We start from the raw sequence: 26,812 nt of genomic DNA on the forward strand, positions 1-26,812 counted from the left end.
GGAACTTCGGGAGTTTAAGCAAGAGAGTATTTATTAGCTGATGTAATGACAAAATATTTCTGAATCATTGAATTGTCTTCTACATTCTAAAATTAACTGAAGAAACATTTAAAAAACTATGTTGCCTTAAGTGATCCTAAATTGATTCAGTAGTAGTAAGTGACGATTTTATGTTCCAGCAAACAAAACATCAATGCTCCTAAAGGCAGAGTTACTTAATTCATTGGGTCCTTACACATTTTTCTTCCTCAAGGATATGTTTTCAAAATGTTTTGACAATATGTATGATTAATCTACTTATTGTTTTATTTAATTTCTTGACATTCTTTATGTTCTGTGTCTTTTTTTTTTGGTAGTCTTAAATTTGCAAAAGAAATTATATTTTCAAATTATTTTGTATTTAACTGAGGAAGTTCCATATCACTGACTATTTAAAGTAACTAAATATTTCTTCAAGATGTTTTTGAAAGATCATTTGGATGATATATTTTTATGAAGCTAATAAAACATTTCAGAAATGTCCATATGGAGTAAAAATGGATCAGTTAAGCAGCAAAGACATTGCATTTAGGGTGAGTCATTTATAAATGCTAAAGAAATTAATCAAATAATACAATGCTTTTTAGTAAGTGTACTGTGCCGTGGCAGGGATGGGAAAAATAATGTGTGATTTGGGTACGTCTTCAAGGAGAGCACAATCCAGAAGCATCTCCCTTTCCATCCATAGCCATGTCCATCTTTAAATGTCTCCCAAATCTAGGTGGCAGGAATAAGTAAAAGCAGACTTGGAGGAGACCCATACCTTTGGACCCTTCAGCATTCTCATGAACTTGTAACTCAACAGAAGCAGTAAAAGCTAGAGTTATATTTTTAAATTGTTGCTGAAAACTTTGTATTTTAATACCAAAAAACTGACCAATTATAGAAAAGTTAAAATTTTTTATTTTGCAACCAGCATATAATCTATCATAAACAATTTTATTAGCCTGACATGAAACAAGTAGAGTGGATGATTTGTATCAATTTGGAACACAGGAAAGGAATAAACATTTCACAAAATCAAATGGCAATGAAAAGGTAGTCTGTGTAGAGAACATTAAATTCTCTTTAAGACAGATTTATATTATCGTTACATATGTACATTAATTTTACTCATATAGGCATGTTTGATTATTTTTAATTGTCAATATGTTGTTAATAAATAATAAGTTAAAGTATATTTCATAAGGTTGTATCAGTTATTAACCAACTACTATTGTGATATTTATAAGATCTAGTTTTAAAAAGACCCTCAGGTTTTAAAAAAGTATCCAGTTGGCCAAATGGAGCAGAAAAGTATTAACAAGAAAATTTATAAGCAGCATTTACTGCAAGTTTACTGTGCACCCGACACTGTGTTAAATACTTTATGTGAACCTGTCTTAATGAATCTTTACAACAGCCCAATGATATACCTACTTTTCAGCATCCTCATGTATAATGCTGCTCCCCAAATAACTATTTCTGTTTGGACATGCCACACATTGTAAGAATTACATTTTTTTTTTTTCTAGGGAGCTGCTAACCAAATCACTGTTTGACAGTGATGTGGCAGGTTGGCTCAAGCCCGCATCTTGATCAAAGCAGAGTGAGAATGGATCTTCCACTTTATATGTAGAAATAAGCTATAAGCTCAGCCTCTATGAATAAATGAATGAATGATTCCTATTACCACACTGAAGTATATAGGATCCAGTACTCAGTCACAAAACCTACAACTATTTCAGTTGTAGATGAGAGAGATGAATTAAATGAAATACCTGTTGCACATGGGAATGCAAGCTGTCATCAATGTGAAGGTTTATATGAGTCTTAAACTCACATTTAAATTCATAGATTGTGCTAGGGAGGCAAACCTTGCAATAATCAGACATACTTCAATTTTTTTTTTTTTTTTTTACACTGGATGAAATATATCAGTTTTTCCTATTAGTTGAACTACTGTTGTAAACTCCTGGCTGCTGATATCACAGGATTACAGATTTGACTACCTATGAATATTCTTAATGTATTGGTTGGTGACATATATGTGGGGAGGTGGCGGTATTCTTATTGCACTGTGGTTATCATATCGAAACAACTCAAATATAAAAATAATAAGAGATCAGGTATGATATGATTATTAATAGGTTATTACAATTTGTCAAATTGTGAATTCACAATTTTTTCCCTTGTGATGAGAACTCTTAGGATTTACCCTCAACAGCTTTCCTATGCTTCACACAGCAGTGGTAACTATAGGCCTCCTGTTGTGATTACATCCCTAGTAGTTATTGATCTTCACAATTCTTAATGAGGCATAATACCCTGCTAAGGTAGACGAAGTTGCTCTTCATAACTCATGTTTCAGATTGCCCACTTTACTTCTTTTGGTTCATCAGGGCTGAATCCCCATTATATACCAATCTCATCTTATTTTTAGCACACTTTCTCTCATAAGTGCCATGACTAGAAATATGCCCAACACAGATATCGATCTCTATTGGTGCCCTGCTTATATTAGCTAGGATGTTAGTTTGGCTGTTGTGACAGAGATCCAAAACAACTGTCCAAAAAACACACACAAAAAAGACCAAAATGGTAGGAAGAGTCTGTCCTACAGAGTAATCAGACTCCATGTTTCTTTTATCTTGTTCCTCTATTGGGCTTAGGGATTACATTCCTTTGCATGGTTCAAGGTGACCCTGTGTCATACTCCCACAAAATGGAAGCTGAACACAACACTTTCACTTGCCTCTTTTTATCCACATCTTAGAATCATGGTCACACCTAGCTGCGATGGAAGCTAGGAAGTGTAGTCTTTGCTCTGTATGGTTATAAGCCTCTATGAAATACTATAGTTTCCATGACTCTGGGAGAGAAGTGGAATATGCATGATGGGAGACAACTAGTAGACTGCCGCAACGTCAGGTATGTTTCTCTATTGTCTAGAGAGGCAGGATAACATTTTTGTTGTCTATGTTGTTCAAGAAAATGTCAAAGGCATAATTTCTACAAAGGACCTTGAGCAGTAATGTTGAACTTCAAAAAATATAATCACTGACTATGGATTCAGGAATTAAAAGAAATTGAGACTATGTTTAAATTATACTTCCTTGGTTTTCCCCTTTGCCCTATGTAAGCTGTAAGGTACCTGAGGTCATTAGGGATCCACAGGAAACAAGTGAAAAACACTGAAATAAAAGTCAAAGAAAACTGGGAGTTCATGTGAGAGAGAGAGAGAGAGAGAGAGAGAGAGATCCGAAGTTTTAATCTATCTATGGAGATAAAAATTTTCTTGGAAAGAATGTTGATAAAGAATAATGGTTTTGTCCCTACTATTAGGGTACTGTGTTAACAGTAGGTAGTAGCTTCAATTATAACTCTATAAAAGACATTGAAAATGAGGCACATCCACAAATCTTGCTGTATCATCTTGGAATGATTGAGGCGTAAGGATCGTTGAGTTGGACATTGCATGAGAAATTATTTTCAGTAATCAGTGGTTCTTACACTGGGACAACGTTGCTCCCCGAGGGACATCTGGCGATATCTGGAGACGCTTTTGGTTGCCACAATTGAGAGATAGCAGCTGTACATCTAATGGGTAGAGAATGCAAGGGGGCTGCTTGATATCCAGAAATTTCCACAGTAGCCTCCACAGAAAAGAATCATCCATCTCAAAATGTCAGTAGTGCCTTTGTTGAGAAATCCTTGTCTAAATCATACGACAATGTGAACTTGCTCTCAGCATGGAAAAAAAAAAAAACCTACATTCTTTGGTCACATGTAATCCATCGACCTGCTATGTCCGTAGAGGGACTTCAAAATGTATTTGTTAGAAAGTGGTTGTTAAGAAAAGAATCCTGTTGGATTTGAAAAAGGGCATGTTATTATCTGAATACTGTGTTTTAAAATAGTTACTTAGGATTAACCATTTCAATATTTGTGAATAATTACCAAGTACACTGGTTAGTTTTGAAATAAATCAGTGTCAACTTTTGGTCCTGGAAACAGCTAGCAAAGAGGTATATATTAAGGCAGTATAAATGTGTATGCTTCTCTTGCAATTTGCTACACTTTGCTATAGCTACAGATTACTTTAATAAGGAGATAATTTTATCAAATAAAGTTTTTTTATAAGTGTTTCTGAGACAAAGCCCCATTTGAAAAAAAATTTAATTGTATTGTAACTGATATTTATTCATTCAGCAAATACACATTGATTGCCTAGCACTGTTCTTTCGTTCCAGGTATTAGAGCTGTAGCAGTAAAATAACTGGCCTCATAGAGTTGGATAATAAGCACACACACTCATAAATACACACCCATACCCCACATACATCTATACGTATATAAGACATACACATGGATAAAAGTATATCTGTGTGTGCATGAATATATGCATACGTGTGCGCTGTGTTAAAATACGTGTGTTTATATTCTGTGCCATGTTAAAAAAAATAGGATAAGTGGAAAACCCAGTGCTCATGTAGGAGAATAAAGACCTCTGTGACAAAATAATAACTGAGAACATATAAACGCTCTGATCAAGTAGCAGATTTGATTGGTACTTGGTTATTTCTTTAAAGTCTATACCTTTTTGAGCATAGTGATTACTGTCTGTTCAATCTAAAATGCACCAGATATGAGTTTAATAGTGATTAGTGATACAAAATTACTGTCTAACTGTAGAAAATAATGTTTTGAGTAATAGAATTTGATAATTCTAAAGTAAGTAGAAAGCCTTATGAACATTTTATAATAATTTAATACATGATTAGTGCCTCTAGATGTCAAATTATTGACTGGGATATAATTTTTATAACTATGATTAAATAACTAAAGATTTGAATAAGAAATAATAGGGTTGTCAAGGCAGGTTTATTCTTACTGCAATTTATAATGTGAGACAATCTAGTCATTTGTCCTTTATAAATGTAGAGCCTAGGATTGGTCTCTGTCCTCAAGAGGGTGACTTTAAGAAAAAGTACAGTAAAGGATCTCATAGGGCACAGTGTAGACACAGAGTGGAGAATTATCTCCACCTGGGGGAAGTGAGGAAAGACCTTTGACCTGACTTTTAACCTCATCAACAAACTTGCATAAATGGTGAATGAGATTGATTTGAACCACAGAAGACTATAAAACTAACTTCCGCCTGCTTTGCTACAACAGTCCTGAGGGTCTCATTTAGATGTAGTATATCAGCAAATCCCTCCCCAGCAAACGTGTGTGTGTGCGTGTGGGCGTATATTACAGTCCTTTTAACTTTCTTTATATTTGAAACAGAATATAAAAATTTCAGTTGGTATATAAAGGACCTACTTTGGTTAATTTCTTGTAAATAAGTCCCTTAAATCTTCCTGCCAGATTCGAATATTTGCTTTATGTGAGGATTTTCTACAAGGAAATTAACTGAAAAAAAAAAAAAAACCAAAACACTGCTATTTTAATCATTAACACATTCCCATAAATTAAGGCATCATGCTTTCTCTAGAATGTGTTAATGTCTTTCTTTCAGCACACGAACATCATGAACAATACGCATTCTCCTAAAATGTACAGTATTAGTTGCTGGAAATATTTTTTTTAATAAAAATTAGTATGGGGTGTTATTTTTGACATAAATCATAACTGAAGAAAAATACTGAAATTGCACTGTTATTAATATTTATTTGAAAATTATTTATTTATTTATTTATTTATTTATTTTTGCGGTACGCGGGCCTCTCACTGTTGTGGCCTCTCCCGTTGTGAGCACAGGCCCCGGACGCGCAGGCTCAGCGGCCACGGCTCACGGGCCCAGCCGCTCCGCGGCACGTGGGATCTTCCCGGACCGGGGCGCGAACCCGTGTCCCCTGCGTCGGCAGGCGGACTCTCAACCACTGCGCCACCAGGGAAGCCCGAAAATAATTTATTTTTGCAAATAAAGTGGCACGTTTTTATGATCTTTAACTAAAAATGAAAGGCAGTATGTAAAGACTCTTCTGTAAGGACATAATGTCCTTATATTCCTTAATCTAGCATTTTTAATCTATTGTCTCCCACACAGATAAATCAAAACAATATTCTTTATTGTATGTAAAAATATTTTTAAATTGCCTGTGATTTACAGGACCACTTATTTTGAAATTGAATGTGCAGTTAAATATTTACTTATAGTAAAATTTTAAGGCACTCAAGTTATTGAGATATTCTGAATATACTTGAGATGATTTGGTAATTAAATTTTCCCTTTAATATTAAATTGAAATTAAAATTAAAATCTTTAGCTGACAGTTTTGCTCATGAAAAAGCACTTGGGCCGATTACTGTCTATAGAATATACACACACATTGTTTCAGGAGGAAATACATGACCTCAATTATTATTAATATCACTTTATTTGATATATCTCAAGCCTCGTTAGGAACACTTAAAAATATTATCTTCAATTGCAGACATTTCATGCCTCTTTAACCTGGGTTCAGTAAAAATTAAGTACATTATATATTAGTGATGTTAAAAACAACTAGTGGCAAGAATTCTTAGCATTTCCATGTAAACTGACAGTGGGAAATAGAGGGCAATCTAGTTTTACTCCTAAATTTTCACTGACATTTTTCTTATAACAAAATCTGTACCTTGATTTGTAATTTCTCCCTCGTCTCTCTGTCTCTCTCTCTGTCTCTCTCATTCCTTCCCTCCCTCCCTTTCTCCCTCTCTCTCTCTCTCTCTTTCAATCAGTTCCTCTTAGGTTTTCTTTATTTCTCAATTTTGTCATTGCTAGGCTGGAGATACAACAAATATTTTTTGCAGGATTATTAGGCATTTTACTCCTTTATTCAACAAACATTTATTGAGCTCAGCTCTGTACCAGGCACTGTGAAAAGTATTGGGAATAGAGCAAAGAATGTGATAACATGAGCCCTAGCAGAAAAGACAGTCTTCAAATAAAGTTTAAAGGCAAAACTTACTCCTAGGACCTCAACTCATATAGGGATGTTTGTTTCTTTCCAAAAAATATTTCTTGAATACAGCCACAACAGTACAGACAAGGCCTTGTTCCCTTGGAACTGAAGTTCTGATGGAGAAACAGTGTAGGGAGACAGGTGAACTGGAGACAAAGAGGGGTGACTTTGACAGATCAAGTGAGAGGCTTAGCTCCTGTTTAAGTAGTACGGCCACCAGCCACCGATACGGGCGCGCCTATCTGGCCAGAGAGCAGAGGACTAGCAGTCAAGAGCAACGCCCCATGAGGCAAAAAAACAACGGTAGCAGCGGCGGAACAGACCGTTCTGTTTGGTAGTGGACATCAAAAGGACCTCTAGTTTGCTCGGTATGTACCTTGGGAAATCGTTGAGTCATTCTTGATTTCATGGGCCTTTTGCACATGAGTCTTTGGGATTTTCTATTTGGACGTGGTTTGCACTGTCTCTCAGACATTTTTATACTCACCTTTTGGTTCCAAACAACCAGATTATATATCCTTCTTTTAGCCCTCTCTATCCAGAAAATAATAGATATGTGCCTGGATAATTAGCATGACAGACACAAGGTGGACAAGGGAAGGGATGTTTTACATAAAGGAGAGGAAATGTGTAAAACCATGGAGACAAGAGTGTTAGGAATATAAATAGGTATGTAGTTGGATGGAAGGAGTTGAGGCTGTATTGACTCTAGTAATTAGGGAAGAGAGAGCTTTTGAGAGTTCAAGCATGACTGAAGGGGGCAAATCTGAAAGGGAGAGCAATAAGCAAAAATTGGTAATATTCTGGGAAATGAATGAGGTGAATTTAAACTAACACTAAATATCACAAATATTTGGTGATAAAGTTAATCCTATAAATATTTAGAGGCTAGAAGTAAAAGGACTATATTCCTCCATTTATGTCAGCAAATTTATTGCAGAGAAAAAGACATGAAAAAACATTTCAGATAGTTTTTATGTAATTGCTTTACTCAACAAATGTTAATGGTGCATTTACTGTGTCAGGCAATTCCCTAAACACTAGTGTAAATGGTAAGCAAAACAGATATGTTCTTTTCCCTCACATAAACTGATTAGCCTTTATTATAATTTTTTTATTATTTTAATTTAGCTTATATTAATTTCAAATTTTAAAAGCGTTTAAAGTACTCACCACAATGACTAAAACTAAAAAGACTGACAGCGCCATTATTGGGATTGAGACGTAGATGAACCAGAACCAGAAATCTCATACATTGTTGGTGGGAGTCTGAAATGGCACAGCTCCTTTGGAAAAAATGTTTTAATTGTTTCCTATAAAACAAAACATTAATGTTTTGTGCGGGTCTCAGCTTATCAGTAAACAGTGTTGTGGCTGGACTAGCCCTTGTGTTTCTTATTATGATTTCAAATAAGCATCAGGAAACTTTGAGGGGAAAATGGTTTATTACTCACAAGTCCTAGAAAGCATATGGCACAGCTGGGGCCACACAGGGAGGTCACAGGTAGAGCGAGTAAGGAGAGAAAGCACAGGTCTGGGGTTTTGCCTTTATTTATTGGGCTTGATCATGGGACCTAAGGTTTTGAGGGCTCACTCCTTATCAGTGAATTTAAAACATAAGAGCAGGAATTTTAAATGAGGGAAAAGAAAAAAACAAGTGACCCAAATGGTTTTGAGGGGAACGAAGATCTCTCAAACAAAGGAGCCTCAGGGCAGGGAAGGCAGCCTGGCTCTTTATCTAGCCCTGTGGCTGGCAATGTGATGCATTACAAAAAGAGAAAAACCAACTGTCAGGGCTTACGCTCACCGCAGTATAGCTCCCTAATGACTAAGCCAACCTGATTTCAGGTATTTACCCCTAAAAAAAAGCTTGTATTTCCCAATAAATTTTGTACCAGAATGGTTACAGTAGCTTTATTTATAGTAGCTAAAAACTGGAAGCCATCTAAGTGTCCATCAATAGAAGAATAGAAAACCAATGATGGCATATTCATATGAAATACTACCAAGCAACAACAACAACAAAAAATAATGAAACCTTGATACATGAAGCAACATGGATGAACTACAAAACATTATTCTGAGTGAAAGAAGTCTTATATAAGATACTGCGTGCTCTATTATTTCATTTATAGTAAATTCTTGAACAAGTGGAACTAATCTTTTGTGACAAAAAAAAATTAGAACAGTAGTGACCTCTGGGTGTGGGGTGAAGGAAGAATCATGAGGGAACTTTCTGAGGTGATAATAATGTCCTATTATCTAATATTCTATGATAGCAGCATGGATTACAAATGTTTATGTACTTCATTATATGTCAGCTTTACGTCAAAGGAAAAAAGGAGCTATAAACAAACAAAATATGACTTACTGGTGTGAATTTGCTCTACAATGTTTTGATAAAAGAAATGCTACTGCATTTTATTTTTTTTAAGTCAAATTCAATATGAGCTATTTTCTAAAATCAGTATTGTAAGCAGTTCCATCTTAGTTATTTTTGTGAGGTTCCTCCATTCCTGGAGATTATTTAAAAATTCAAGGAATTTACATGATACTCATACAAGGAGAGAGGGTCTTGGTTCCAACAGCCTATGGTTTATACTTCATCTGGTCACTATATTGCTGTGAAATTTTGTTCTCCATCTTCTTTTGGGCAGTGTTGCCTGGGTTGATTCATAGATGCCAGGCCAGGTGTGAACATGGTGATTAGCTGTCAAAGATACCCCATTGCTATGCCTCCCTGGTCCTATTTTCAAGGTGGAGAGGGGAAAAATGTACGCCATTTGATGAAATTTCTACACCCTCATCCTCTTCCTGTTAGCAGCAAAACTTACTTTCTCCCTCCTAAGACTGGACATTTATGCCTTCTCTTACTGTGTCAGCTCCTTGCCCCTCGCTAACAAGTACCTAGTAACTTTTATCTTTAACGTTAAAAGAAAGAAAAAGCCATTAGTAACACTTTGAAGCAAGGGCTTCCATGCTCATCAAACCAAGACCCAGCCAACTTTATGGTATCGAGGAAGGAAAAATACCTCTCATTCTTTCAAATCCCTTTGATTGACCCCTTGTTTCAAAACAAGGAGCTCAAAACACAAACTAGTATGTCAATAAACTATCCTGCCAAAATAATGTAGTTGCAAAATCATGAGACAGACACTCAAATAAAATGCATACACCAAGAAATGACTAAGTTTAATTGTTTGTATACTAGGAGTCTTCTAAGCTAAAGCAGTTTATACTCTGACCACATCACCTAAATGGCACTCTGACTAAGAAGCAGAATGGGGGGAAATTCTAGTAGAACAAGATGAGTTTTAAAAAGATTATCGGTACCAAGTTCACACCTTTGGGTCTAAATGATATGAAGTGTATGAAGGAGTAGTGTAAAAAGGCAAGAATGTCACCTTTATGTAGTCATGGTCTCTTAGGAAGAGAGGAAAGGGAGAAAGGAGGCCAGGAGCTACTCCTGTACAAAGACAGAAACATCAGAAGTGGGGCAGGAGAATTTCCTCATAACAACTGTAATGAGGTTTTAGTAAATGTTAACTGATTGTTTTGGCATTAATTTGAGGACAAAGTGACCATCTGAGAGCATGAAGTCATGTTTAAGTATATTATAAGGTTTTTGATGTATGTTAATCTTTCTGTTTCTGACAAATACTTCAGTGGAGTGCATAAATGAGGACATGGAAATTTTCTAAACAAAATATTGGAATAAAAGAATAGACTATTAGAAAGAAAATGAAGGAAGACACACATGGAAATGATATGGCATTATCTGTTCTAAGACAAATACAGTAGTTGAACTCATTAGCTCCATGAGGACGAAAATGAGGGTTAGGCTGTCCAAGGATAGACCATTTAGGTGCTTCCAGAATCTAAAGTCTAGTAACTTAGGTCAGCCAAGCAGGCCTGAGCAGACTCAGATATAATGGCAGAACAAAGAAAAACTAGCAGCTATAAATTAGTAGAAAAATGAGATGGATAAACACAGGCACAAGACAGGGTTCAAAGATGCAAAACCTTTGATGGGCAGAGCCAGGGGCTGAGTTTCCGTCTATCACTTATTTATTTAGACAGTGTATTGAAGAAGAACGTATTTTGAACCAAACCCCTTCTAGGCACTGAGAATACAAACACTGAATAAAACAAAGAAAATCCTTGTCCTTATGGAGCTTACATTTCAGTTCAAGGGAACAGGCAATAAATAAATTAGGAATATATAATGTAATATATTATAAATAATATATGGAAGGGAAACGTATAACAATTCAAATAAATCAGGTTAAGCTAATGGAGAGTGATTGTGTTTGGGTGGGGTGGGAGTGGAGCTGAAAGGAATCTTGGGGAAATGTGTTCTAGGTACAGGTAATAACAATTACAAAGAGCTGAGGCAAGATTCTGCTTGGTGTGTTCAAAGAACAACAAGAAGTGCTTTGAGGCCCGAGTGAGAGGAAAAGTAAGGGATGAGGTTGGAAGTTAGATATTGTCCAGAGTTTGGAGGACTCTGTAGGTCCAAGTAAGAGTGTTGTCTTTTATTCAAGTTGCTATCTGAAGCTCTTCTTCTTCCTCTTCATTCTTTCCTGAACATTGTAGTCCTAAAGCCATTATGTGGGACACAGTAAGGTAGGCATACACACCTGGGGGAGTAGGCCGTGGTGGATCAGAGCAGGCGTAGGAGCTTAAACAAGGTCAAGAGAGTGTCCTCATAGGTGTACTGAATAACATGAGGCATTAGAGTCCCACATGAGAGGGACTGACATGTGGTGAGGAATCCAAAGTAATGAGGAGGGTTTCCATATGGAACAATGGCCCAGTGCGGGATGTCAGAGGCTGAAGTTGTGCAGAGGTTGAAGGCAGATTTGTTTCAAAGGTGAGGCTTGATAAAATGAGTAGGTATATTAAGGATAATGAGAATCAGATTTCTGTCTACTAGAATTAGGGATATAGGTGTGAGTGCATGCTCACACACACACACACACGCAGAGAGAGCGTGTGTGTATGTATCTGTGTATATACATAAAAATATCTACATACATATATTTTCTATTTCTATCCACTGAGAATGCCTGGGAGCAGCAGGACCTCAATAGCAATGATCACACCTAGCATATTAGCTTTTTAGCATATTAACACACTCACGTATTAGCTTCTAAATACCATTCTCCACCAAAAGTAACCAGGACTCATTGGAGAAATGGTTGATTCTAGAGCTTAGTCAGAAAAAGTACAAAATAAATCCAGAATAATGTATTGTGCCAGAAAGCAAAGGAATGCTCAAAGGATAATGGTGACATATCAAAATGACACAGAAACTTCCTTGAAAGGCCCGCCATTTGCCGAATATGGAGCAAATTAAGTAGCGAGTAAATGGTATTTATTCATCATAACTCATTGCATAAATAGGAAGCCATGAACCCACATAGCTATATATAAAAGGGATAAATGGAAATTTGATGAGAGATGGCTCATTTAAATAGTTTCAATGTATGTCCCCATAAAATACTTAATAAATGAAAAGAGAAAAGAGTAAATTTCCTTGAAGAAGCTAATCAAATAATCAAAGTGACATAACTGATAATGGGACAAATCAAAATTGTATGTTATCGGATAGGACACGGTGACCACACACTGTCACTACTGTAGTATTCCTCCCAAATAAGCATAATCTGAATACAAGAAAGAATAATTCAGTCCCAAATCAAGGGACATTTACAAAATAACTTTGAAACGTTCAAAAGTGTTGAGGGCATGAAAGTCAAGAAAAAATGGAGTACAGTAAACCGAAGGGGATAAGAGTCGTGACAAATGCAATACATTTTCCTGAACTGAATCTGTTTGCGATGAAGTGCATTATTTAGACAATTGGCGACACTTGAATGAGGTCTGAGGATTAGTAATGTCAAGGTCAAATAAATTCCTGAAACTGATGAATTGTACTGAGGTTACATAGAAAAAGGCCCTTTTCTGTGTGGAAAATGTACACTAAGTCTTCAGGTATGATGGGGCATTAGGTTGGCAACTTATTCTAGAATGGTTTAGAAAAATATTGTTCTTAGTATTGAACATTTTATATATATAACATCTTATTGGGCATTCTATATAAATTTAAGGTTGCTAAAAATTGAGTAAAATGGGGCAAATTGTGATGGGAAGCCATTGGCAATTTTGTCCAGGGGGTGAAATGATCTTCTTTATGTTTGAAAAGAAACATCATGGCTTCTGTGTAGACAAGATCCTTGGGATAAGGATGGAGAATGGGTAAGTGTCGAAAAAGAGAGACAAATTGAGATGCTGTTGAAATAATTCAGAGAAAGATGGTGGCAGGTTGAACTAGGGATATAAGGGAAGAGGTGGTAAGCATCCATTGGATTTGTTGTATTTTGAAACGATATCCTACAAAACTTGCTGGATGTGGAGTGTGTAGGAAAGACAAAAAGTATAGGATGATTTCAAGATTAGACAAAGGTACTTAGACCCAGAGGCTTTGATTACTGCAACTGCCTTTAATCTGTACATTTTCCTATTACACTACTACTGCTCCCATATCTTAAAGGTGTGATAATACTGCAACAATATTCTGAAAATAGTTTAAGTTATTGGGAAATAAAACTAGTCATGAGTTAGAGAACTGTGCCATTTTCAAAAGCCTCGACAAAGATATTACTGTTTATATTCCATCAACAAGAGTGTGCAGAGCAATGTAGCATAGTGATTGGAGTTAAGTCCTATGCTACTAGGAAAAAAAAAAACGGTTTTAGGTTCTAGCTCAGCCAACTATAATTTTGGACAATTTGCTTAAACTCTAGAAACTCAGTATCCTCATATGTAAAATGAGGGATAATAATATCTACTTTATAGAATTGTATAAGGTCTAATTGATAATGTAAAGCAGTTAGCATTGAGCTAAACATTATTGTTGTGTCACTAGTATTAGTAGTAATTGTAAGGGTAGAAGTAGCATTGTGTTATATCTCCAAAGACTTTTAATAGATTGTCTTTTTAGTTTGAAGTATTTATTAGTTTTAAAAAATGCGTGAGATAAAAAGGTGGAAACATAGCAGTTGCTATCAAGCATTATCTTTGAAATTTGTGACAATGGTTCATTGCTTTTAAATATCTTAAATTATGCACATTTCCCATAGTTTGCTTATATTCAAAGGATGAGAAAAATACTTTAAAGATTTAATAATACATTAGTCCAGGAAAATTGTCTTAAACTATATCAGTGTTTCTAATATTTTAGATACATGCATTTGGTACAGTTTTCACTCCAGACAGGTGAATGTTCTTGTTGCTTAGAATAGAACATACTTCCTTCGATGTCTTCCTTCCTAATCCAATTTTATATTCTCTATTTACTATGCCTAATCATTATGCTAAGGCTCGTTTGGAAAGAGTTGTTCATAACTGTAAAATTGAACTGCGCCCCATTAAGCTCTTGCCTAGCTGCTTTTGAGATCCTTGGTGGTTTGGAATGTGGGGATACATCACATTCTCTCTGTGTCAGTTCTTTTTATCTTTTCTCTCTAATGCTGTCCCTTCAGTGTTTCAGCTGTTAAGTAGTTCTAGTGCATGTCTGATATAATTTTCTAATGACTGATGCATTGTTATCACTACTTATTATATGTCAGCAGGAAATGCCACCTGTGTCTGAGAATTTGGGACCAATAGGATTGTATATTTTACCAAAGCAAGACAGAAAATGTAGAATTAAATAGAAGAAAGCATTCCAGTTCTGTCCATTAACTTCTGAGATTTAATTTTATACCAGCTATAACTTTAAAAAGATAAGCAATGGAAATTACATGAGCTTTATAGTTAACCCACAAAGAGTTTTAAAATCTTTTTGACTGTTTTTAAAAATGGCAGTATTTCAACTTTTTATATGGATGTATGTACATTTATTTATGCACTATTTGTGGATGACTACTTTGTGCCAATCACTTGTTTAGATGCTGGGGATAATGTAGATAGAGTCTCACTCCCGTAGATTCTAGAGTCTACTTTACAGAAAACAGTTCTGCCATATTAGGTGTCTCAGTTTCAAAGATACAAGTTTCTCTATTGTGACGTATTAGAAAGAATTAGTGTTACATACAACCATATTAAAACTGGGTGAAATTCTTGCTACCTATATAACCTTTGTAAATTACTTAACCATTGTGAGTTTCACGTATGACAAATATAAAATGAAGTATGCTGGTATCCCCTATAAAATGTACTCTGCATTCTAGGCAGGCATCTAGACATACACAAGGCTTTTATGAAAAGTCCTGTGAATAAATTTGATCCAGAAATCAACCTGCACAATCAACGTAGTGTGAAGCTTATAGGCTGGATTTACGGCTTGAGTTCACAGAACTCAATTTATTTGACACCAAAGTCATTGCACAATGGGAGCATATCATTCTTTAAGTCAGGAATGCAAGTTTCTAAACCTAATGTTGGACTTTACACTAATTCTGTTTGTTGCTGTCAGGTTGGTATATCATAGCATCCCTACCCTCAGACCAAACACATTGTTGCAGATTCTTCCACGGAGAAGCACTAAGGGTTTACCACTGTTTGTTTTCTCACATAGCGGCCTTCCTATTTCCATGGAGATGCTGGAGAGGGTTTGTCTGTTTGAGTTATAGACAAGGCCTTTCCAATACTCAGAGAACTAGATCTTGGGTGTAGGTTTGCTGGGGACCTTTGGGGTTAGAAAAGAGAACATAAATTTTACTCTTGTATCATTTATCGTTATTTTTCTACTTATTTATTGTTCATCTTTCTCTACCAATTTTCTCTAGAACAGAAGCTTTTTTTCTTTCTTGCCCACATTGAAACAACTGTGATTAGGATGGTACCTAAAAGACCGCATACTCGCTATTTTAAATGAATAAAAATGTCATTCTCCTTTAAATGAAATGAAATTATCTGTTCTAAATGTGATTGTTTTTTAAAAAAAACAAGAAATCGCTTCACCTACCACTTGCTATAAGAAGGGTTTATTAGAATATATCACAAAAGAATTATTTTATTAATTTTAAAGTAAATTTCTGTTTTCATTTTAGTTAACTCCTCCCTTATTTAAGATTTCATTAACCAAGACATTCAGTTAACTGGAACTTCATATATATAATATAATGGTAATTTAAATTCACAATGAAAGTACTGAGAAATCATAAGACCCTGAAATATTTTCCTCTACAGAAAATGAAAATTTATTTTATAAAGTTTTAGAGGATAAGGGAACAATTTAAATTTCTCTTTCTTGATTATAAGTAATGCATTTATATATAAAGGGTACTAAGTGTCCTTTAATTAGAATATTTAATTAATTAGTCCATCCCATTTATTTTGATACAGTATACCATAGGAACTTATACTTAACAAGAGCCTTGTTAGAAATTACTGAATTTATAAAATTATTGCTAAACACTAAAAAATAGGACCACTTTGAACTAAATAGTAACAACTGATTGTGTTTGAATTTCTCTTGAAAATCTCCATTGGCAGCAATAAAGGAAATGTGACCCTAAAGAAAATATTATACGTTAATTAAATATGTTAATTCTGGAGAGCCCCATATAAATCTATGCAATTATTAAAATCCTCAGATAAATAAAAAATCGTAGAGGTTTTTATTGTTCTATGGATTTCTGAGATGGGAGAACTCTCCAAGAACTTGAAAACTACTTAATTTTTCCACCACTAAACCTTTATGACTTCATCTGCTCTGTTCCTCTCATTCCCTTTTACAACAAAATGGTCTGTGTGCTGAATCCTAGCCTCTCTCTCCTTCTAAATAATTTTGCATCTGGAATTAGCAACCTTCTCTTGATTCCTCAACTAATTCCTCGATTTTCTGCTCAAACATTTCAAATAAGATATCGACACCCAAGCTGCTCAATTGGTGTGATTCTTCAGTCCTACAGCTGGTCAAGAGGCCTGCAGGCCTGCCTCTGGCTATTGGCTCTTCTGTCACTTTAACCCAGGATGCACATAAATGTTATATATTTTCCCTGAGTAACATGATGTGATTTAGTAGGGAAACACAAATCTATGCACGTTATCTTGACTTTATGACATCCTATTGTCATTCTTTACGTTTCAGAGAGGTTTTACCTTAGCACTCCTCCCTATGCACAGGATACATTCTTTCCTATGTTATTTTACCTCGTTGCTTTTTCATAGTACTCACTGTACATGTTAAATATTGATGTGTTAGTTTACTCTTCTGTTTCACCAATGAATGAATGAATGAGGCAAATACACAATACAGTATGCTTGTATCTCATCTCTGTTTTCATCCCCTTGTTATCATTCAGAATGCAAATAATATTATTATGAAAGAGAAGAAAAGAAGGTAGAAATAGAGGAAGCCAGGGTTTAAGAGGAGTGACTAAAAGTTGATAAACTTTTTATAAAATCTTAATATATGAGAACTTACTGATACCTATCACTGTTATGCTTTGAAGGAATTTCATTGAGTTATTGGGTACGTCTGTTGTTTTTGTATATTTAGCATTGTTCCCCCTTGTTCTGAAGACAAACCATTCTCTCCCTTTGGAACACCACACTTTCCCCTCCAGATAAGAATGTGAGTTATATTGTCTCACCTCTATTACCATAAATGACCAAGGCTGGCCCGTCAGGTTACCAAATACCCCTGGGAATTGTGATTGATCCACAGCTTACAGATACATCAAATAGGGCCGTTAGAATACTTTTCTTAGTGATTGACATAATATCAGCACTAAATACCTTGAAAACCTAAGGCTACTATGACCATTTTGCCAACTCAAAGAGAAGACCAGATTAAGAATTTAGCAAACATAGAGGGCAAAGACATGGAATGTGGAAGGAGAAAAGAGTTCCCATGACCTCCTTCCATCTCCAGGATCAGGTCAAGCCTAAGTACTCCTAGACTTTTCAGGCATATGAATCAAATCTTATTAGCTTCAGATAATTTGAGCTGATGTAATACAATACAAAGTTTCTTAAATTTATTCCAATAATTGCTCAAAATCCATTTTCAAATATAATTGTTATCAAATCCAGTACACATCCCACCTCACAGATGATCTCTACATTGGCCAATTTTCTTTGGGCAATTAAACATAAATTGTAAATGTTTAAACATTGACTTTAAATAATGATATTTATTTTATCTGAGTTTTTGATGGAAGAGAGAGAGAGGAATGATCCATGAGAACTTTCCATTAGCTACATCAGCTTAGGGCAAGAGACCTCTGTTGGTAACATGTTATTTTTATCAGGACTGCTGCTTCTAAAATAGTACAATTTATTTATAAAAATCTTGGAGAATATATATTTGTACCAACCTGAATCTGCTAATTTTAGTCACAAGCCTATGCTTGCTAGCATTAGTATCTGTCATTCATATCTGTCTTACAGGAAGAAATTCTTATGGGTAAAATTCATATGAAGAGCAATTCTCAGACTTCTGCTTGACCAGTGTTTTTCACTTTTTATTAATTTAATTTTTTAAACCAAAACACGTTTCTTAACAAGTAAACTTACCCAAAAGTTCATATATAATTTCTTAATATAAATTATTATTCCCCTGAAGCCTGGAATTGTTCTGATTGAGGTGAGAGTGGGAGGGCCACAGTCTGGCCTTTTTGACCACTTCACTCCTGTGTCACTTTTGGTGGGAGGATAGAGCTTAATGAAGCTATTTGAAATCCACTGGGATTTAAAAAATATGGATCAAAGTGAAAGATGACAGGTAGATTAGTACCACATCCAGGTAGTATATTTTTATGATCATATAATTTGTTAGATACTGCCTTTTTAAATGTTACAAATTGAGAAGCAAGTTTTTGTTCTATTTTGTTTTTCTAGTAACAGCTGCCTCTGGAAATGTATGCTAGTTCCTTGCATGCTGGTCTGTTCACTGAAAAGGTGGCAGATATGACAAGGAATTTATTTTGCCTGAGGGATCACACGGTTAATGGAATGTTAAAAAAATTGATTCTTATGATTAGTTGATTAATGAGAACAGTTCTTTAGAAAATACTCTTTGTTAAAAGCAGGAATACAATGGAAGTTTGGAAGAGTTGCCTTATACGTCAAAACCGAGTAATTATTCAGAAACATCTAAAATAACAGAAGTGGGTTAGAGGGAATTGACATATGAAATTTTCTTTTGGTAAGTAGTTCACTGGTCAGTAAGCAACCTACCAGTTCCACAACCGCAGCAGCTTCTCTCTCTTTTATATTTTTGGCCTACTTCGCATGACTCCACAAGCAGTTTCCCTAAAGGATGTGCTGGAAATAAAAAGACATTGAAGAAATTACATTTTAGGTAAGACTGTTCACTGCTGGGAGGCTAGAGGTCTGCTAGTGGCCCTGATCAATGACACAAGAGGTGCTAATGTGGCAGAAGCTTCATTATCTGACCCCCTTGACTCCATTAATCTGTTTAGTGCCTGATATACTTTAGATTTGTTTCTTCCACAGTCTACATCTCTCATTCTTTCTTAATGATCAGCACGTACAGTTATTAAGCACCTGAGTGCTGAGTATCATAAATGCTAATTAGGGAAGCCTTCACTCCTCCATCATAAACCAAGTTCCCACATAAGCGTAGGTCACTTTCTGGGCTCTCTGTTCTGTTTCACTGACCCCTCTGTCTATCCCTCCAGTAATACCAGAGTGTTTGAGTAATTATAAAACAGGTGAAAGAAATGAATACAGACATGTGTCAACCTGAAAAACCTCAAAAAAGTTGCATAATGGTTTATACAGCACAGTACCATTTAAGTAAATTTAAATTTATGTGAATGAATTTACATATTATTTATAAATGAATGCATGTATAATTAAAGCAATAGTTCTCAAGGTATGGTCCAAAACTCCTAAGGCCATTGAACTCCATTTAGTAGGTCTGAGAAATTCTTCTTTTCCCATCTACATATCTGTGCCAGACCGGCTTTTCTCTTTATAGTTCAAATAAAACCACATATCACAATAAATTTAATGTAGAAGCAGATATGAGAGTCCTGCTTTCTTCTATTTAGACAAACATAAAAATGCTTTCAAAAATATATTAAAAAAATCTATGCTAAGCACTATTTTCTTCTTTTGTAAAATTTAGTCATTTTTCATAAAAATGCTATTTATAATAATGTCATGGCCTTATTACTTTATTTAAAATAAATTAATAAGTACATTTTCTCAATTTTAATTTCTACAGATAAACATAAATAACCAATGTAAAGTAAAACTCTTTGGGATCCTTAATAATTTTAAGTGAGTAAAGGGGTCCTATGAGCAAAATGTTTGAGAACTGCTGAGTTAAAATATAAAGATATAGACAGGAAGGAAGGATACACACCAAATTTCTGATAATGATTGTTTTTTTTAGAGAAAGGAGGGAATTACTGGTACTGGGGAGGAAAATAAAAGGGAAATTCAATTTTATCAGTTATGTTCTATTTCTTTATGAAAACATTGAAGAGGCAATGGCAAATACAAATATTTGCTATTCCAACTACTTTAGGGGGAGGGACGGCGTTTGCTATATTATTTGCTTGACTTGACTGTTAAAATTTTCTTTTGTATAATCGGTATGAGGCATAGTTCTTTTACCTAACTTGTATGGTATATATATCCTTGTAAAACACACACTCTAAAAACAATCCACATGTTCCTGATTCACACATGTCTGGGAGGAGATGGTCCAGGTGATCATAGCACTACAGTCAAAGGTAATCAATGATGATCTGTGCTAAGAAGTCAACATGGACTCTTTCCTGCCTTCTTCTTTAGGACTACTCTGTTTTAAAATGAGAAACCACTAGCAATATTCAATATTAAAATAACATAAAATACTTTTCAAATAAGAATCACATTTCAGTTTCTGGTGCAATACTCTCAAAAGATTTGAACAGAGTTGATTTTTAGTGGCCTAGCAATAGTAAGTGAGTTTGAGTTAGATGATTTTTATCTAAGGTATTATCCATATTTCAGGAACAAAAGTAGTATCAGGAATCAAACTTATATGTGTCTTTCTTGTTTTTCCCAGTGTCTTCATGAATGTATTTTTTTCCCTGCTTCAAAGAATACATTTATTGTCGTTTTCTTACTTGCTTTCATAATCATGTGCTGAATGCTCTTAACATTTTTTTTACATAACAGTTTACCAAGGTCTTAGCAAGTTCATTTCACAAATCTAATCTCTATGGAAAAGCTGTTAGTTTATTCCTTTTTTTTTTAAACATCTTGCAAGTTTATTTATTTATTTTTCACATACACACACACACCCACACACACCCACACACACACACACACACACACTGTATTTTATTTTTACAAGAGATAAATAAACTGACACAAGCATTGTTATATTTTGTGCCTCTGAGTCCTTGTGGGATTTTTGTTTTTTATTCAAACAGAAAGTCACAAAAATTATAATCCCCACACACACACACACTCACACACTGTATTTTATTTTTACAAGAGATAAATAAACTGACACAAGCATTGTAAATGGATGACCACAACAAAAGCAGCAATGATGCAATTACCAAACACGAAACACACTCATACTATGTCATCATATTGACATTCAGTCCAGTGATCCTCCACTGTAACAGCTCCTTTACTTTGCAGTGAAAATTGATTTGTATATTTTTTGCCTCTGAGTCCTTGTGGGATTTTCCTTTTTTTTATTCAAACAGAAAGTCACAAAAATTATAATCATCCTCATCAGTTCACTCAGTCCCATGTAATTAATTTTTTTATCTTGATCTTTTGTTAGCACTTTTATGAATTCATCAATTTTCCATTAGAGTTCTGAAAATGCTTATTCATTCAGTTCAGCAGTATAGTCAGTTACCAGAAACCTGTACTTATCAGAGTCTTTTCCACGAATTCCTTGAAGATGAAACCCTTTTATAGGAACATATTTGCAAAAGCATCAGAGTACACCAAGAACTGTCTATAAATGACAAAAGACTTAAAAATGACCACGGTTAAAGATTTGATGAAAGTTCATAATAATGCAATTGACAAGGAAATTTAGTTATTTCTGACATATACATTTTAAAGTAATAACTAGAATTGTGACTTATAACATTATACCAGAACATATACGATTTTTAGAAATTTCATGTAATGGCTGAAATATTTATATTAATATATTTCCATACAAATAACCCAAAGAAAGTTTAGTATTAGTTGTTTTTTCTGTTGTTGTTTTTTTATACTGCAGGTTCTTATTAGTCATCAATTTTATACACATCAGTGTATACATGTCTATCCCAATCGTCCAGTTCAGCACACCACCATCCCCACCCCACCATGGTTTTCCCCCGCTTGGTGTCCGTACGTTTGTTCTCTACATCTGTGTCTCAAATTCTGCCCTGCAAACCGGTTCATCTGTACCATTTTTCTAGGTTCCACATACCTGCGTTAATATACGATATTTGTTTTTCTCTTTCTGACTTACTTCACTCTGTATGACAGTCTCCATCCATGTCTCAACAAATGACTCAATTTCTTTATTTTTTATGGCTGAATAATATTCCATTGTATATATGTACCACAACTTCTTTATGCATTCATCTGTCGATGGGCATTTAGGTTGCTTCCATGACCTGGCTATTGTAAATAGTGCTGCAGTGAACATTGGGGTGCATGTGTCTTTTTGAATTATGGTTTTCTCAGGGTATATGCCCAGTAGTGGGATTGCTGGATCATGTGGTAATTCTATTTTTAGTTTTTTAAGGAACCTCCATACTGTTCTCCATAGTGGCTGTATCAATTTACATTCCCACCAACAGTGCAAGAGGGTTCCCTTTTCTCCACACCCTCTCCAGCATTTATGTCTTCTTTGGAGAAATGTCTATTTAGGTCTTCTGCCCATTTTTGGATTGGGTTGTTTGTTTCTTTAATATTGAGCTGCATGAGTTGTTTATATATTTTGGAGATTAATCCTTTATCCGTTGATTCGTTTGCAAATATTTTCTCCCATTCTGAGGGTTGTCTTTTCATCTTGTTTGTGGTTTCCTGTGCTGTGCAAAAGCTTTGAAGTTTCATTAGGTCCCATTTGTTTATTTCTGTTCATGAATGTATTTTTATGAAGCTTATGATACTGTCTCATTCTGAGATTTTCCAGAGTTAGGAATCTGTCATATAATATCCTTTGTTTTGTATCATAGAGAAAAAAAGTTCTAGCCAAGAGCATGGTAACATGGAGAGAGCCCAGGCTGGGGGTATGAAAACATAGGTTCTTTTCTCAGGTTTTCCCCTAATGAGAAGGCATTGTTTGCCAAATCTCTTAAGATGGAAAAATCACAAAACCACTTTAGCTAGCTCATAGCACAAGGATTTTTTAGTAAAGATCCAACAGAATGTCTCAGGGACTAATACAAACAGAAGATGAGGCAGGGTTCATTGAACCAGGAGCTAGAATTGGAAATGTAAAAAATAGGAAGCTAGGTATATTATTCTTTCTAGAGATTGCTCTTTCTTTTGGCCTCTGCATCTTTCTGTGCCTGACCCATTTTTCTCTCTGAGGACCACCTTCTCTTCCTTGTTCAGATCATGAACCTTTTTGTTAATGTATTGCTTTGGTATACATTTTACTCACTGTAGCCTTGACCAGATGTGTTTTATTCATTTAGGAATAACCTGAGGTCACTGGGATGGTTAGGTGACTTCTGTTCTCACCATGAATCATCAACTTAGAAAGCAATCCATCACCCAAGTCGTTGGCATGCAATGTAGATAACTATGGAGACCGTCATATTCCACTCTACACAGCTAAACGTAGTCAGAATTTCTTACTAGATACTCTAATTCTCTCTCCACAGTCCTCAAACATCTAATTCTGGGATTCTTTTTTTTTCCCCCCTTCTGTCACCCAAACAGCTTCTAATATTCTCTCTATTGTTCAGATCTCAGCATGGCACAAATCTTCTATTTCCTTCATACCAGCATAACACACACACACCCATATAATAAAATTAGTATTGACCATGTATGTTCTTCAAACAATGTCACCTGAGGGTGGGGGTCAAAAGGCTGATCTTGTTTTAATTTGACAGTTATATTCACAGAAAATATGTGTCTATGTAGTCATTTAATTCCAGCTGTTGAAGAGGTAGTACTTTGGGATGAATTTAGGCTACGAATGAGTTTTCTTGCTAAAACAGGTACTCAGTCTTGGGTCACTCAGTATATACGGCACATAGGAGAAATTGAGTGTGGCTGAAAATTAACTGACATAGTCAGTACAGGTATATGTAGCTAAGTAAGTAAATTAACATCTCTAAGGGATTAAGCTACCCCTATGATTACTTAGAATCCTAAAATTCTGTGAGCTAAAAATATATAAAGGTATGGAATGACATGATGTTATTTTATGTTGTACCTTACATAATCTGTCAAGTTGATGTCAGCCTGTTAGTAATTACTTTAACAGTTCTTGTTTCTATTTTTAAATATTTTCCCATCATAACACAATTGATTTCTTCCAACATCTCAGTAATCACAACATGTCAGTTCATTTTTATTATGTATAAGAAGTAAGCTTGTGCTATTTTAGTATCACTATAAAATTTCTTGAAGTAAATGTTCATGAGTTTCTTTGCTGAAAACAGTCATAGTATTGAGGTGCAAGTTCTTTGTTTGACTGAGCATGATCTGTAACTCAGAATTTCTTCTATCTCCATTCCTAGAATACATAGACAGTATTGATCAAACCACACATATTTATTGAACAGATTTATAGTACTAACTGCTCAAAATAAAAGGTTATGTGCATTTTCTGAATACAGTTAATACTTGTGTATTATCAACGAAATAAAAAATCCCTAGGCTTGAATTGGTAAATAAATCTCAATAATATGTTTATCAGGTAATGGAATTATAATTTTATTTTTTCTGTATTATTACAACATTCTCTTAGGTCAAATACCTATAGTTTGAACTGATCTCTAAAGTAATTACTGTTTTTTATGAGATATTTCAGCCATAAATTTAAAATTAAGGTTAAAAGATGTTCACGTTCACCACCAAGCATTGTGGATATGGGGATGGACGAGTCATCCAGTCCTTGGAGTCAATGTACATACGCTGTAATGCTAGAAACTGACTATTAATAAACAGACTACAGTGTGATAAGTACGTGCTCAGAGAAACACAATGTACTACAGATCATTATTTATAAGAGCAAATTTGGAATAAAACATATTGCCAGTTGGGGGAATTGTCAAATAAATTATAAATGAATTACTGTAGTTTACTATAACTATTCTGGATCCTTTAAATATGATGTCTTCTAATATGTGTACTGTGAAAAAGATGTACACAATAAAGCCGTTATGAAGAAAAGCAGGAAGAATATATGAATTCTATATTATCTCAGTTACACACACATATATAAAGAGGAAGAGAGAGAAATTGTAGGGGAGGGAAAGCATAGATGCTATTGTGGGCTGGTTGTTTAGATCTTGTGAATGGAGAAGCAAAGGCAGCAGAAAGAAGGCAGCATGTGCATGAAGGAGAGCAGAGCAGAGAGGAGTGTAGCTCCAGATTGAAAGAAACTCTGAGTAATAGCAGCCCAGGTTCCAAATACCTGATTCCCGTTCCTCTCAAGTGCAATAGTTGTAATTACTACCCGTGAGTTTGGTAAAACCTCCTTGAATCTTTAATATGTTCCCATTTTACTTAAGTTACATTTATTTTCTATTACTTGTAGTCAAAAGAGCTTTAGCTAAGACAGGTGAACTTTTTCAATAAATAGATAAAGCGTAAAAGTCACTACTCCTCAGGATCTTATATGTACCTTATATTCTACCATTTGATGCCCAACAAGAGCTTGCAGATGTGTTTGCTTAGTAATCTCAAACAACTCTCCTATCATAACAGTTACTACCTTTCAAATGTAAGGTGTATGTTTCTAGATTTAACTTGAAACCCCAATTGCTACTTTTCAGTCTCTAAGAAGGCTGACCTTCTAGAGGGAACTCCCTTGAATTGCAAACCACATTCCTGGAGTACCACTGTCTAATAGAACTTTCTGTGATCATGTAAAGGTTCATTTTGTGCTGTCCAGTATGGTGGTCACCAGACAGAGGTAACAATTGAACACTTGAACTGTAGCTAGTGTGATTGGGTAACTAAATTTTTAACTTTAAAAAATTTTAATGACTCTAAAAACAAAAAACTACATGTGGCTAGTGGCTACTATATTAGACAGCACAGGCTTAGCATGTATATACCTAGGAAAAGTAGAGATATAATCAGTGCTACACTGGTGTTAAAAATCACAACTGTCTCTTATTTGCTTGTGCACATTGGATGTCTCCTGGTTTGTGAGATTTTAGCAGATACATCACAAATTGAATCTTTAAAATAATGTCATATATTCAAAAATATGGAAAACTTTAGAGAAATTTTGAGCAGGCTTCCTATCTCAAATAATATTAGTTCTACTAAAAAAAAGCAAAAGAAAAGTTAGAAAAAAAATCAAGCAAGGAGGAAAGAAAAAGCAAAAACATATCAAAGAGTAAGCAATAAATTATGAGTTTTTACTCTCTTCTAGGGAAATACTGTTTGTTTCGAAAATCAAATAATATAAATTTTGAAGATCTGTCTGACAAGTACATTGCAGTTAATAAACCACTATTGTCAAACACAACTTATAAACATTTTTAGACAGTTATTTCTGATCTCAAGAGTTGGTGAAAAAGGACTTAGAATAAATAAAACAAAAATCATAGCATATGATAGGAGGAAATGATTAACTTTTTTAAACCAGTAAGTGCTATAATAATTCCAAAGAGGGAAAAATATCACTCTGGCACAGGTGGCCTAAA

At 34.9% G+C, this 26,812-nt stretch overlaps 1 protein-coding gene across 14 annotated transcripts in view; it reads left to right on the forward strand.

Moving 5' to 3' along the window:
- The window catches only part of CCSER1 (coiled-coil serine rich protein 1), a 1,341,341-nt gene that overhangs the window by 976,640 nt on the left and 337,889 nt on the right, over window positions 1-26,812 (forward strand). For 2 of the 14 annotated variants that reach the window (XM_055085816.1, XM_055085818.1), the window contains one exon: window positions 1,554-1,732. The exons of the other annotated variants lie outside the window; for them this stretch is intronic. In XM_055085816.1, the coding sequence (XP_054941791.1) occupies window positions 1,554-1,580 (27 nt within the window). In that variant the 3' untranslated portion in view covers window positions 1,581-1,732. Of the gene's footprint in view, window positions 1-1,553; window positions 1,733-26,812 lie in introns of those variants that run through there. 14 annotated transcript variants of the gene reach the window in all.

The sequence above is a fragment of the Physeter macrocephalus genome, chromosome 7, assembly GCF_002837175.3.
Source record: "Physeter macrocephalus isolate SW-GA chromosome 7, ASM283717v5, whole genome shotgun sequence".
In the NCBI taxonomy this organism is placed as follows: domain Eukaryota; kingdom Metazoa; phylum Chordata; class Mammalia; order Artiodactyla; family Physeteridae; genus Physeter; species Physeter macrocephalus.